This window comes from Panulirus ornatus, chromosome 64 (genome assembly GCF_036320965.1).
Source record: "Panulirus ornatus isolate Po-2019 chromosome 64, ASM3632096v1, whole genome shotgun sequence".
NCBI classification, from domain to species: domain Eukaryota; kingdom Metazoa; phylum Arthropoda; class Malacostraca; order Decapoda; family Palinuridae; genus Panulirus; species Panulirus ornatus.
Window position 1 is genome coordinate 22,171,533 of NC_092287.1, and position 15,000 is coordinate 22,186,532.

Sequence of the window (15,000 nt, forward strand, 5' to 3'; positions counted from 1 at the left end):
CCTTGATCACGACGGTACGACCCTTGAGCACAACGGTACGACCCTTGATCACGACGGTACGACCCATGACAGCAGACACGAGACCAGATTCAAAAATACAGTGAGACGAAAGTATATAAAAAACTTTCTTCACAAAGGAAAAGAAAACTACAAAAGACACAAAAATTGATAATAAAATATACTTTACTGATAAACTATATATATATATATATATATATATATATATATATATATATATATATATATATATATATATATATATATATATATATATATTCCTATGAGTCCACGGGGGAAAATGAAACACGAAAAGTTCCCAAGTGCACTTTCGTATCATAATCACATCATCAGGGGAGACACAAGAGAGAAATATAACAGTCAGTTGATATACATCGAAGAGACGAAGCTACGACGCCATTTGATAAACATATATATATATATATATATATATATATATATATATATATATATATATATATATATATGCTTTTATTATGGGCTGTAGACTTGTGGCAAATTGTAGAAACTATAATAATGGTTGTGGTTGTGTGTTTACTGAAGGTTGTAGAAGAATGTCTCAGGTAGTGTGCCATCTCACAAGCCCAGGAGTTCCAAAAGTCTATTTTATAATGTTGTGTGGTTATGGAGCGTCCGGCGTGGCCATTCTGGTTGAGGGTGTTGTAGATGGGAGGTGGTTGTAAGAGGGGAGAGAGAGAGAGAGAGAGAGAGAGAGAGAGAGAGAGAGAGAGAGAGAGAGAGAGAGAGAGAGAGAGAGAGAGAGGCTTACCACCCACAAGATAATAAATACAATAATAATAAAAAAAAACTGGTTTATTGAATTCAGTTATGTGGGGGGGGTGTGTGGGGGGGGAGAGGGGAGAAAGGGGAGAGAGGAGAGGGGAGAGGGGGGGAAGTGAACGGGTGACCTGACCAGGTCACACAGTGACACACCCGTTACACCCGAGGACTGGGTGACACCTCACCTCTCTCTCTCTCTCTCTCTCTCTCTCTCTCTCTCTCTCTCTCTCTCTCTCTCTCTCTCTCTCTCTCTCTCTCGCCCTCTCGGGCGTAATCAATGTGACCCAGGGGCCTGGCTGGGCCTGGCTGCTGGCGCTACTCTGGTTAGGACAACTTGGTATCGAATCCTCCCACGTCACGCACACATTCCTCTGACGTCATCCCCCTCTTCCGTGACATCATCAGGCAGGGCTAGTCACGCGAGCCGATTGGTCGAGCGACCCAGCACAGCAGGAGCGCTGCTGTTCGATAGAGCAGTGAGACAGGTGCTCAACACAGCAGCAAGACAGGTGCTCAACACAGCAGCAACGCAGGTGCTTAACACAGCAACGCAGGGGCTCAACACAGCGGCAGGACAGGTGCTCAACACAGCAGCAGCAACGCAGGTGCTCAACACAGCAGCAAGACAGGTGCTCAACACAGCAGTGAGACAGGTGCTCAACACAGCAGCAACGCAGGTGCTCAACACAGCAACGCAGGGGCTCAACACAGCGGTAGGACAGGTGCTCAACACAGCAGCAACGCGGGTGCTCAACATAGCAGCAAGACAGGTGCTCAACACAGCAGCAACACGGGTGCTCAACACAGCAGCAACACAGGTGCTCAACACAGCAGCAACGCAGGAGCTCAACACAGCAGTAAGTTAGGTGCTCAACATAGCACAACGCAGGTGCTCAACACAGCAGCAAGACAGGAGCTCAACATAGCAGCAACACAGGTGACCTTAACACAGCAGCACTTGTGTTACATGGTCACTAGAGGAATTGGTGACGTCACGGCGAGTGAGGCACGTGATTGGCTACAGCCAAATGACCAATCGTAGACGCCGAGGCTTAATGCTGATGAATTACATCATCCGTTACGTCATCAGGCCTTCCAGTGTGCCTCGCGGGTTGTGTGAGAAACACGTTCCATACGTGACCTGCCCGTGGGGGTCATGTGGTCATCTGCCAAGACCATGTACGACTCACCAAGACCATGTACGACTCTACAATAGACCACCTCCCCCCCCTTTAAGGAGGGGGGGGAGGCCTGACTGATATGGTGACGTCACACCATCTGTCCCACTCCCCCTCCCCCCACCCCCCCAACCCATCCCCTCCCTCTCTACCCCCTAATACAACCAGTAGGCCTAAACCCTCCCCTTCCTTCCCCCCCCTCCCCCTAATACAACCAGTAGGCCTAAACCCTCCCCTTCCTTCCCCCCCCTCCCCCTAATACAACCAGTAGGCCTAAACCCTCCCCTTCCTTCCCCCCCCTCCCCCTAATACAACCAGTAGGCCTAAACCCTCCCCTTCCTTCCCCCCCCTCCCCCTAATACAACCAGTAGGCCTAAAACCCTCCCCTTCCTTCCCCCCCCCCTCCCCCTAATACAACCAGTAGGCCTAAACCCTCCCCTTCCTTCCCCCCCCTCCCCCTAATACAACCAGTAGGCCTAAACCCTCCCCTTCCTTCCCCCCCCTCCCCCTAATACAACCAGTAGGCCTAAACCCTCCCCTTCCTTCCCCCCCCTCCCCCTAATACAACCAGTAGGCCTAAACCCTCCCCTTCCTTCCTCCCCCCTCCCCCTAATACAACCAGTAGGCCTAAACCCTCCCCTTCCTTCCTCCCCCCCTCCCCCTAATACAACCAGTAGGCCTAAACCCTCCTCCTCCCCCCTCAATAACCGCCCCCCCCCCCACTATAAAACCAGCGTCTGGAGCACAGTTAGCATGGGGGGGGGAAATGGAAGGGGGAAGGGGGTGATGGGTGTTTCATGGGGGGGGGGCGCGGCGCAGGCGGTGGCACATATGGTGTAGATATGTAGTTATCCATGTGTACAGCACGTGGTGGGGGGGAGGGGGAGGAGAGGGAGGTCTACACTCACGTGTGTGTGTGTGTGTGTGTGTGTGTGTGTGTGTGTGTGTGTGTGTGTGTGTGTGCGTGTGTGTGTGTGTGCGTGTCTATCGACACAGGTCGAGCCCCCGCCCCCCCTCCCACCCCCCACCCAGTCATCAGGCCACAGTAACCAGTCGTCAGGGGGGTCCTACTTCCAGGCCCCCCCTACCCCCCCTAACACACCTGACCTGCCACGGCTCCCCCATGACGTCAACACCAACTCGCCTGGCCATTGGTGGAGAGCCAGAGAGCATGCCATTGGCCAGTTGGAGGGCTCTTGAGCACGACGAGTACGACCCTTGAACACGACGTACCGTCGTGCTCTATGGTCGTACCGTCGTGCTCAAGGGTCGTACCGTCGTGCTCAAGGGTCGTACCGTCGTGCTCAAGGGTCGTACCGTCGTGCTCAAGGGTCGTACCGTCGTGCTCAAGAGTCGTACCGTCGTGCTCAAGAGTCGTACCGTCGTGCTCAAGAGTCGTACCGTCGCTCAGGTCGTACCGTCGTGCTCAAGGGTCGTACCGTTGTGCTCAAGGGTCGTACCGTCGTGCTCAAGGGTCGTACCGTCGTGCTCAAGGGTCGTACCGTCGTGCTCAAGGGTCGTGCCGTCGCTCAGGTCGTACCGTCGTGCTCAAGGGTCGTACCGCCGTGCTCAAGGGGTTAAAACTTCAGCCTTGTGACGAAATACTGTTCATAACGGCATGGGTCGTCATGGGTCAGGACGACCTCCCCTCACCTGGGGGTGGTTCTACGTCAGAACGACCTCAGGTCAGGTCAGGTCAGGTCATGACTATACTGGGGTGGTTCTAGGTCAGGACGACCTCAGGTCAGGTCAGGTCTATAGTGTGTGTGTGTGTGTGTGTGTGTGTGTGTGTGTGTGTGTGTGTGTGTGTGTGTGTGTGTGTGTGTGTGTGTGATCTACAGCCAGCTGGTGAGGGGAAGGATGGTGTGTTCCACCAGCTGGCTGTATGAGGGGAAAAACACACACACACACACACACACACACACCGACACGATTTTCTTCCCTTGGAATGCGCGTGTCGCCCACCACCCAGGCCAGGCCAGGCCAGGCCAGGCTGGGCCGAGAGAGAGAGAGAGAGAGAGAGAGAGAGAGAGAGAGAGAGAGAGAGAGAGAGAGAGAGAGAGAGAGAGAGAGAGAAATAATAATGACCTGTTTGTTTGTTTGTTTGTTTGTGCTGGAGGAGGGAGGGAGGGGAGGAAAAAAGGGGTCAACCTCCCTTTCGGAGGAGGGGAGAAGGGAGGGGAGGGGTGGGGTTCAGGTGTGCTAGGTGCTGGGGAAGGCTGGAGTGTGCTAGGTGCTAGGTGCTGGGGGTAGGCTGGAGTGTGCTAGGTGCTAGGTGCTGGGGGTAGGCTGGAGTGTGCTAGGTGCTAGGTGCTGGGGGTAGGCTGGAGTGTGCTAGGTGCTGGGGGTAGGCTGGAGTGTGCTAGGTGCTAGGTGCTGGGGGTAGGCTGGAGTGTGCTAGGTGCTAGGTGCTGGGGGGGGTAGGCTGGAGTGTGCTAGGTGCTGGGGAAGGCTGGAGTGGCCAAGTTTAGCGGTGAGCGGAAAGGAGGACATTATTAGCGACCCCTGCCAGACTAACACTGGAACCCCTGCATGACGTAACCCCTGCCAGACTAACACTGGAACCCCTGCATGACGTAACCCCTGCCAGACTAACACTGGAACCCCTGCATGACGTAACCCCTGCCAGACTAACACTGGAACCCCTGCATGACGTAACCCCTGCCAGACTAACACTGGAACCCCTGCATGACGTAACCCCTGCCAGACTAACACTGGAACCCCTGCATGACGTAACCCCTGCCAGACTAACACTGGAACCCCTGCATGACGTAACCCCTGCCAGACTAACACTGGAACCCCTGCATGACGTAACCCCTGCCAGACTAACACTGGAACCCCTGCATGACGGAACCCCTGCCAGACTAACACTGGAACCCCTGCATGACGTAACCCCTGCCAGACTAACACTGGAACCCCTGCATGACGTAACCCCTGCCAGACTAACACTGGAACCCCTGCATGACGTAACCCCTGCCAGACTAACACTGGAACCCCTGCATGACGGAACCCCTGCCAGACTAACACTGGAACCCCTGCATGACGTAACCCCTGCCAGACTAACACTGGAACCCCTGCATGACGTAACCCCTGCCAGACTAACACTGGAACCCCTGCATGACGTAACCCCTGCCAGACTAACACTGGAACCCCTGCATGACGTAACCCCTGCCAGACTAACACTGGAACCCCTGCATGACGTAACCCCTGCCAGACTAACACTGGAACCCCTGCATGACGTAACCCCTGCCAGACTAACACTGGAACCCCTGCATGACGTAACCCCTGCCAGACTAACACTGGAACCCCTGCATGACGTAACCCCTGCCAGACTAACACTGGAACCCCTGCATGACGTAACCCCTGCCAGACTAACACTGGAACCCCTGCATGACGTAACCCCTGCCAGACTAACACTGGAACCCCTGCATGACGGAACCCCTGCCAGACTAACACTGGAACCCCTGCATGACGTAACCCCTGCCAGACTAACACTGGAACCCCTGCATGACGTAACCCCTGCCAGACTAACACTGGAACCCCTGCATGACGTAACCCCTTGCATGGATTGTGACTCGGAACCCAATTATCTCGAGCGATGACGTCACGCCCCGATTTGTAACCCATTTTGGGGTCACCTGTGTAATTAGGTTGACCTCTTATCGCAGTCCAGGTCCATAAGGTCAAACCCATTTGATTGATTTGGGGGGAAGGGGTGGGGGAGGAAATGTGTTGGGGGATGGGGGGGAGGAAATGTGTTGGGGGATGGGGGGGAGGAAATGTGTTGGGGGATGGGGGGAGGAAATGTGTTGGGGGATGGGGGGAGGACATGTGTTGGGGGATGGGGGAGGAAATGTGCTGGGGGATGGGGGGGAGGAAATGTGTTGGGGGATGGGGGAGGAAATGTGTTGGGGGATGGGGGGGAGGAAATGTGTTGGGGGATGGGGGGAGGACATGTGTTGGGGGATGGGGGAGGAAATGTGTTGGGGGATGGGGGGGAGGAAATGTGTTGGGGGATGGGGGGAGGAAATGTGTTGGGGGATGGGGGGAGGAAATGTGTTGGGGGATGGGGGGAGGAAATGTGTTGGGGGATGGGGGGGAACTGTGTTGGGGGATGGGGGGGAGGAAATGTGTTGGGGGATGGGGGGAAGAAATGTGTTGGGGGATGGGGGGAGGAAATGTGTTGGGCGTCATTAGGCGTCACAAGATAAAGATTATTTAGAATTTTTTTAAGTACATATAAAAAAGATGTCCAAAACTTGAATTAAAATATATAATCATATCTTTTCGCTTCCCTTAAAGGCAATCTGAAATCTTTAAAATTATTTTCAGGTAATCTGAAACCTTATAAATGATTTTCAAGGCAATTTGAAACCTTAAAACTATTTTAAGGCAATCTAAAACCTTAAAAGCTATCTTAAGGCAATCTGAAACCTTAAAACTATTTTAAGGCAATCTAAAACCTTAAAAGCTATCTTAAGGCAATCTGAAACCTTAAAAACTATTTTCAAGGCAATTTGAACCCTTAAAAACGATTCATAGAAAATTATACATTTTGGTTTCCCTTTGAAAAACTCGTGAGGTCGTTTATATTATCGTCTGCTATGAGTGACCCTTGGGTCAAAATGATGTGACACAGGTGCCCTTAGGTCAAGATGAGAGATGACCTCAATATGGGCATTCCTCCTGGAGGAATGAAGGAAGGAATGAAGGAAAGAAGGAATGAAGGAAGGAAGGAAGGAATGAAGGAAGGAAGGAATGCAGGAATGAATGAATGAAGGAAGGAAGGAAGGAAGAGAGGAAGGAAGGAAAGGTCATTCTTCCATCACCGTTGTACACCCCTCACTCCAGGCCCAGACCCAGCCCTTGAGGGGGGTAAGACCCAACCCTTAGGGGGGCAAGACTTAGCCCTTAAGGGGGGCAAAACCCAGCCCTTAAAGAGGGGGAGGACCCAGCCCTTAAGGAGGGGGCAAAACCCAGCCCTTAAGGGGAGGGCAAGACCCAGCCCTTAAAGGGGAGGCAAGACCCAGCCCTTAAGGAGGGGCAAGACCCAGCCCTTAAGAGGAGGGCAAGACCCAGCCCTTAAAAGGGAGGCAAGACCCAGCCCTTAAAGAATGGGGAAGACCCAGCCCTTAAAGGGGGGCAAGACCCAGCCCTTAAAGAGGGGGCAAGACCCAGCCCTTAAAGGGAGGGCAAGACCCAGCCCTTAAAGAGGGGGGAAGACCCAGTCCTTAAAGGGGAGAAAGACCCACCTAAGACCACCTCCTCCCCCCTGCCAGCCCTCAGGTTCCCCCCTCCCCTCCTAGCCCTCAAAAGGGGCGCTTCCAGCCAGACCTGGGAACCCACCTCACTCGTGTCAACCCCACCTGAGGTTGACCTCCTCCTCCTCCTCCTGCTGCTAACCCTCCCCCCCTTTTACCTCCTCAGACCACACCCCCCTACCTCAACCCCATGACCTCCTCCCCCCTTCACCCCCCCTTTGACCTCCTCAGACCACACACCCCCCTCCCTCAAACCCATGACCTCCTCCCCCCTTCACCCCCCCTTTGACCTCCTCAGACCACACCACCCCCTCCCTCAACCCCATGACCTCCTCCCCCCTTCACCCCCCCTTTGACCTCCTCAGACCACACCACCCCCTCCCTCAAACCCATGACCTCCTCCCGCCTTCACCCCCCCTTTGACCTCCTCAGACCATACCCCCCCTTCCTCCAACCCATGACCTCCTCCTCTCCCCCCCTTCATCCCCCTCCTCAAGCCATAAGCACCACCTCGTCAACGTGTGGGACTTGGCTGACTTACTCTCTCGGAGGGCCTCACGGTTGTGACGTCACGACGGCGGTTATGACGTAAGCAGACGTGTCATCAACAACACACACAAAAAAAAAAGAGAGGAGGAGACTGACTGACTTACGAGGAACGTGATTGGCTGAGCCGCCAGAGGACGACGAAAGGAGGGGAAGAGGGGGAAGGGGAGAGGGGAGGAGGGGGAGAGGGGGGAGAGGGGAAGGAGGGGGGAAGGGGGGGGAGTAAGTAGTCGTCCTCTGGCTTCCTCGTGGGTCCAGGGGGCAACCACGCGCCGGCGGTGGCCCCGGCCCTCTGGCGGGGATCCCATTGTACTTCTGGTCACGTGAGCACAACACCCCCCCCACCCCCTCCTCCACCACCCCCCTCCCCTCCCCCCTCAGTGCAATCTGCAGTGCTTCAGTGCTAAAGCTCCGGTCGCGTGTGAGCCCTGCAGTGTAGGCTCTGCAGTGCTCCCCTCCCCTCTCCCCCCCCTTTCCCCTCCCTCCTTCCCCACTCTCACACCCCCCCAGAGAAAGATGAGGGGGTGGAGGGGAGATAGAAGGGGGGGAGAGGGGAGAGTGGGGGGGGTGTGTAGTGTTACCGGTCGCTTCCCGGCAGAGTCGGCCTCCCTTGTTCTCGGCGCCTCGCCCCCCCCCCCCCCCTCCCTGGCGGCCAGACGTCTTCCCGGGGCTTCGGAATGACGTCAGTAGCTCTTCTGAATGACGTCAGTGGCACGGCAGGACTTGATTGGCCGGGAGCGGATGATGTCACAAGGTGGTGTCCCATCAATGGTCGGTCCTTGGCAGGTTGTGACGTCAATACAAGGAGGGTTCACCTCCCCTCTCCCTTCCCCTCTCCCTTCCCCTCCCCCACTCTGCATGACCACTTCCCTCCCTTAATTATTTACCTACAGTGTTCGTGATTCAGGCACTACGTACATGTGTACGTATGTGTACGTGTGTGTGTGTGTGTGTGTGTGTGTGTGTGTGTGTGGTAGGTACGTACAAAGCCACTTTGATAGATAGGTAAGTGGCCACTCTGACAGACAGACACGTGGCCACTTTGATAGATAGGTAAGTGGCCACTCTGACAGACAGACACGTGGACACTCTAATAGATAGGTACGTGGCCACTCTGATAGACAGGTACGTGGCCATTCTTATTAACAGGTACTTGGCCACTCTGATAGATAGGGACGTGGCCACTCAGATAGACAGGTGCTTAGCCACTCTGACAGATAGGGACGTGGCCAGTGTGATAGACAGGTACTTAGCCACTCTGATAGACAGGTACTTAGCCACTCTGATAGACAGGTACTTAGCCACTCTGATAGACAGGTACTGGCTGCTCTGATAGACAGTTACTTGGCCACTCTGATAGACAGTTACTTGGCCAATCTGTGTAGATTTTTGTACAATTATCTACGAAGTTAAGTTTACATGTGGCCCTGTAGACTACCCTGCCACAGCCCCTGCAGACTACCGTACCACAGCCCCTGCAGACTACCGTACCACAGCCCCTGTAGACTACCGTGCCACAGCCCCTGCAGACTACCCTGCCACAGCCCCTGCAGACTACCCTGCCACAGCCCCTGCAGACTACCCTACCACAGCCCCTGCAGACTACCGTACCACAGCCCCTGTAGACTACCGTGCCACAGCCCCTGCAGACTACCCTACCACAGCCCCTGTACACTACCCTGCCACAGCCCCTGCAGACTACCCTACCACAGCCCCTGCAGACTACCCTACCACAGCCCCTGCAGACTACCCTACCACAGCCCCTGTAGACTACCGTGCCACAGCCCCTGCAGACTACCCTACCACAGCCCCTGTACACTACCCTGCCACAGCCCCTGTAGACTACCCTACCACAGCCCCTGCAGACTACCCTACCACAGCCCCTGCAGACTATCCTACCACAGCCCCTGTACACTACCCTGCCACAGCCCCTGCAGACTACCCTACCACAGCCCCTGTACACTACCCTACCACAGCCCCTGCAGACTACCCTACCACAGCCCCTGCAGACTACCCTACCACAGCCCCTGCAGGCTACCCTGCCACAGCCCCTGCAGACTACCCTGCCACAGCCCCTGCAGACTACCCTACCACAAACCCTGCAGACTACCCTACCACAGACCCTGAAGACTTCCCTGCCACAGCCCCTGCAGACTACCCTACCACAGACCCTGAAGACTACCCTACCACAGCCCCTGCAGACTACCCTACCACAGCCCCTGCAGACTACCCTACCACAGCCGCTGCAGACTATCCTACCACAGCCCCTGCAGACTACCCTGCCACAGCCCCTGCAGGCTACCCTGCCACAGCCCCTGCAGACTACCCTACCAAAGCCCCTGCAGACTACCCTACCACAGCCCCTGCAGACTACCCTACCACAGCCCCAGCAGACTACCCTACCACAGCCCCTGCAGACTACCCTACCACAGCCCCTGCAGGCTACCCTGCCACAGTCCCTGCAGGCTACCCTGCCACAGCCCCTGCAGACTACCCTACCACAGCCCCAGCAGACTCCCCTACCACAGCCCCTGCAGACTACCCTAACACAGCCCCTGCAGACTACCCTACCACAGCCCCTGCAGACTATCCTACCACAGCCCCTGCAGACTACCCTACCACAGCCCCAGCAGACTACCCTACCACAGCCCCTGCAGCCTACCCTACCACAGCCCCTGCAGACTACCCTACCACAGCCCCTGCAGACTACCCTACCACAGCCCCTGCAGACTACCCTACCACAGCCCCTGCAGACTACCCTACCACAGCCCCTGCAGACTACCCTACCACAGCCCCTGCAGACTACCCTACCACAGCCCCTGCAGCCTACCCTACCACAGCCCCTGCAGACTACCCTACCACAGACCCTGAAGACTTCCCTACCACAGCCCCTGCAGACTACCCTACCACAGACCCTGAAGACTACCCTACCACAGCCCCTGCAGACTACCCTACCACAGCCCCTGCAGCCTACCCTGCCACAGCCTCTGCAGACTACCCTACCACAGCCCCAGCAGACTACCCTACCACAGCCCCTGCAGCCTACCCAACCACAGCCCCTGCAGACTACCATACCACAGCCCCTGCAGACTACCCTACGACAGCCCTTGCAGGCTACCCTACCACAGCCCCTGCAGACTACCCTACCACAGCCCCTGTAGACTACCCTACCACAGCCCCTGCAGACTACCCTACCACAGCCCCTGCAGACTACCCTAATGTTTCAAACGTTCCCTTAATGTCAAAAGTTGAAAGACGAATTCGTCAAACTTCTGGGCCATTTTGAACACCCAGCAGCTGTCAACTTGTAGACTCAGGGACGCTTGTTAACAAGCACGGGTCGAATTGTCGACCTGTCGACTCTAACAAGCAATCTAAGGGCCACAAGTCGGAACTATAAGTCACTTTTCACAAGTGTTGGCAGATATGTATGAGTTAACCTGGGCCTTCCCTCCACCTATGATAACCTGTGAGCACCAGTGTCCCAGACCCGGTCCCTTGGTCCAGCAGGGTCCCAGACCCGGTCCCCTGGGTCCAGCAGGGTCCCAGACCCGGTCCCCTGGGTCCAGCAGGGTCCCAGACCCGGTCCCCTGGGTCCAGCAGGGTCCCAGACACGGTCCCCTGGGTCCAGCAGGATCCCAGACCCGGTCCCCTGGGTCCAGCAGGGTCCCAGACCCGGTCCCCTGGGTCCAGCAGGGTCCCAGACCCGGTCCCACACGGTCCCTGGGTCCAGCAGGGTCCAAGACCCGGTCCCCTGGGTCCAGCAGGGTCCAAGACCCGGTCCCTGGGTCCAGCAGGGTCCCAGACCCGTCCGTCCCACTAACCCACCATCGTCCCAGACCTGTCCGTCCCACTAACCCACCATCGTCCCAGACCCGTCCCACCAGCGTCCCAAGCCCGTCCCACCAGCGTCCCAAAGCCGTCCCACCAGCGTCCCAAACCAGTCCCACCATCGTTCCAAACCCGTCCCACCATCGTCCCAGACCCGTCCCCGTCCCACTAACCCACCATCGTCCCAGACCCGTCCTACCAGCGTCCCAAACCCGTCCCACCATCGTCCTAGACCCGTCCCACCCTCGTGCCAGACCCGTCCCACCATCGTCCCGCACCCGTCCCACCATCGTCCCAGACCCGTCCCACCCTCGTCCCACCATCGTCCCAGACCCGTCCCACTAACCCACCCTCGTCCCAGACCCGTCCCACCATCGTCCCAGACCCGTCCGTCCCACCATGACTTACCTTAAGATCCCTGTGTACAATGTTTCTGTTGTGACAGTATTCCACAGCAGACAGGATCTGCCAGAACTTCCTCCTAGCCATGCCTTCCGTCATCCTCCCGTACCGGGCGATGTAATCTGGAATCAAAACAACGTTTCCATCAGTCATCTGCCCTGCCATGGTGACTTACTCACCGTAAGTCACCTGCCATAACCTGTATGCCAATGTTGACTCACCGTAAGTCACCTGCCATAACCTGTATGCCATGGGGACTCACCGTAAGTCACCTGTCATAACCTGTATGCCATGGGGACTCACCGTAAGTCACCTGCCATAACCTGTATGCCATGGGGACTCACCGTAAGTCACCTGTCATAACCTGTATGCCATGGGGACTCACCGTAAGTCACCTGTCATAACCTGTATGCCATGGGGACTCACCGTAAGTCACCTGTCATAACCTGTATACCAATGTTGACTCACCGTAAGTCACCTGTCATAACCTGTATGCCATGGGGACTCACCGTAAGTCACCTGTCATAACCTGTATGCCATGGGGACTCACCGTAAGTCACCTGTCATAACCTGTATGCCATGGTGACTCACCTACCATAACCTGTATACCATGTTGACTCACCGTAAGTCACCTGCCATAACCTGTATGCCATGGGGACTCACCGTAAGTCACCTGCAATAATCTGTATGCCATGGTGACTCACCTACCATAACCTGTATACCATGTTGACTCACCGTAAGTCACCTCAAGTCACCTACCATAACCTGTATACCATGGGGACTCACCGTAAGTCACCTGTCATAACCTGTATACCAATGTTGACTCACCTACCATAACCTGTATACCATGTTGACTCACTGTAAGTCACCTTAAGTCACCTGCCATAACCTGTATACCATGTTGACTCACCGTAAGTCACCTTAAGTCACCTGCCATAACCTGTATACCATGTTGACTCACCGTAAGTCACCGTAAGTCACCTGTCATAACCTGTATACCATGTTGACTCACCGTAAGTCACCTGTCATAACCTGTATGCCATGGTGACTCACCTACCATAACCTGTATACCATGTTGACTCACCGTAAGTCACCTGCCATAACCTGTATGCCATGGGGACTCACCGTAAGTCACCTGCAATAATCTGTATGCCATGGTGACTCACCCACCATAACCTGTATACCATGTTGACTCACCGTAATTCACCGTAAGTCACCTGCCATAACCTGTATGCCATGGGGACTCACCGTAAGTCACCTGCCATAACCTGTATACCAATGGTGACTCACTGTAAGTCACCGTAACTCACTTGCCATAACCTGTATGCCAATGTTGACTCACCTACCATAACCTGTATACCATGTTGACTCACCGTAAGTCACCTACCATAACCTGTATACCATACTGACTCACCGCTAGTCACCTAACCTAACCTAACAACACCATCTGTCACTTGTAACGCCCCCAGAGAACGCTCATGTCACACATGACCTAACCAAGTAACGGATCAAGTAACGCAAGATAACATGAGACATCGCATCACCGTTATCTCTTAGCAACCTATTAAGATAACATGGAATAACAACAGACATCATGACGTAAACACAACACATCATGACGTAACACAAAACGTAACACAACACATCATGACGTAACACAAAACGTAACACAACACATCATGACGTAACACAAAACGTAACACAACACATCATGACGTAACACAAAACGTAACACAACACATCATGACGTAACACAACATCAACCACTCATGACACCCCCCCCCCACAATAATTCATAACTGATGATTAATAACAAGATAACAAAGTTATCATCCAATTTGGCTGGCAACAACGCCATCTATGGATACCCAGCATCTGCCAACGCCTAGCTGTGCCACCACATCTCTGCCAACACAGTCGCGGTGACCACACGGTTGGCAAAGGTGTCAGAACTATGGGGCAATACAGTGTTACACCTGCCATATTCTTAAGTTCCCAGGTGGGCAGTGACCCGAGACTGGTTGCCATGGTGAGAGCATCATGGCAACCATAATGGCTGTGTGTGTGTGTGTGTATACTATGGCACCATAGTGAGTGTGTGTATACTATGGCACCATAGTGAATGTGTGTATACTATGGCACCATAGTGAGTGTGTGTATACTATGGCACCATAGTGGGTGTGTGTGTACCATGGCACCATAGTGGGTGTGTGTATACCATGGCACCACAGTGAGTGTGTGTGTGTATCATGGCACCACAGTGAATGTGTGTGTATCATGGCACCACAGTGAATGTGTGTGTATCATGGCACCACAGTGAATGTGTGTGTATCATGGCACCACAGTGAGTGTGTGTATACTATGGCACCATAGTGAATGTGTGTATACCGTGGCACCATAGTGGGTGTGTACCATGGCACCATAGTGGGTGTATGTATACCATGGCACCACAGTGAGTGTGTGTGTATCATGGCACCATAGTGAATGTGTGTGTACCATGTCACCATAGTGAATGTGTGTGTACCATGGCACCATAGTGGGTGTATGTGTATATATAACATGGCACCATAGTGTGTGTATATACCATAGCACCATAGTGGGTGTGTATATACTATGGCACCATAGTGGGTGTGTGTGTATATATACCATGGCACCATAGTGAGTGTGTATATACCACAGCACCATAGTGGGTGTGTATATACTATGGCACCATAGTGGGTGTGTGTATATATACCATGGCACCATACTGTGTGTGTGGACCATGGCACCATAGTGTGTGTGTGTGTGTGTGTATACCTAGGCACTGTATATACCTCAACCAAAATTGTAATCTCCCTTCACATTAGCAACGGGTCAAACTACTCCTTCCCTAACTAGTCAAAACTAGTCATGGCTACACCTGCTCCTTGTACACTAAGACACTAGAGTAAAACAGCCTAGTTAAATAATAACATGACATGTCACATGTGCACTAGACGTCTCTC

The 15,000-nt window shown here is 54.3% G+C and overlaps 1 protein-coding gene across 1 annotated transcript in view; it reads right to left on the reverse strand.

Moving 5' to 3' along the window:
- LOC139746310 (serine/threonine-protein kinase SIK2-like) overlaps positions 1–15,000 on the reverse strand; it is a 184,800-nt gene that overhangs the window by 63,531 nt on the left and 106,269 nt on the right. Inside the window, exon 4 of the mRNA XM_071657429.1 lies at positions 12,023–12,138. Coding sequence (XP_071513530.1) covers positions 12,023–12,138 — 116 coding nt within the window. The remainder of the gene's footprint in view (positions 1–12,022; positions 12,139–15,000) is intronic.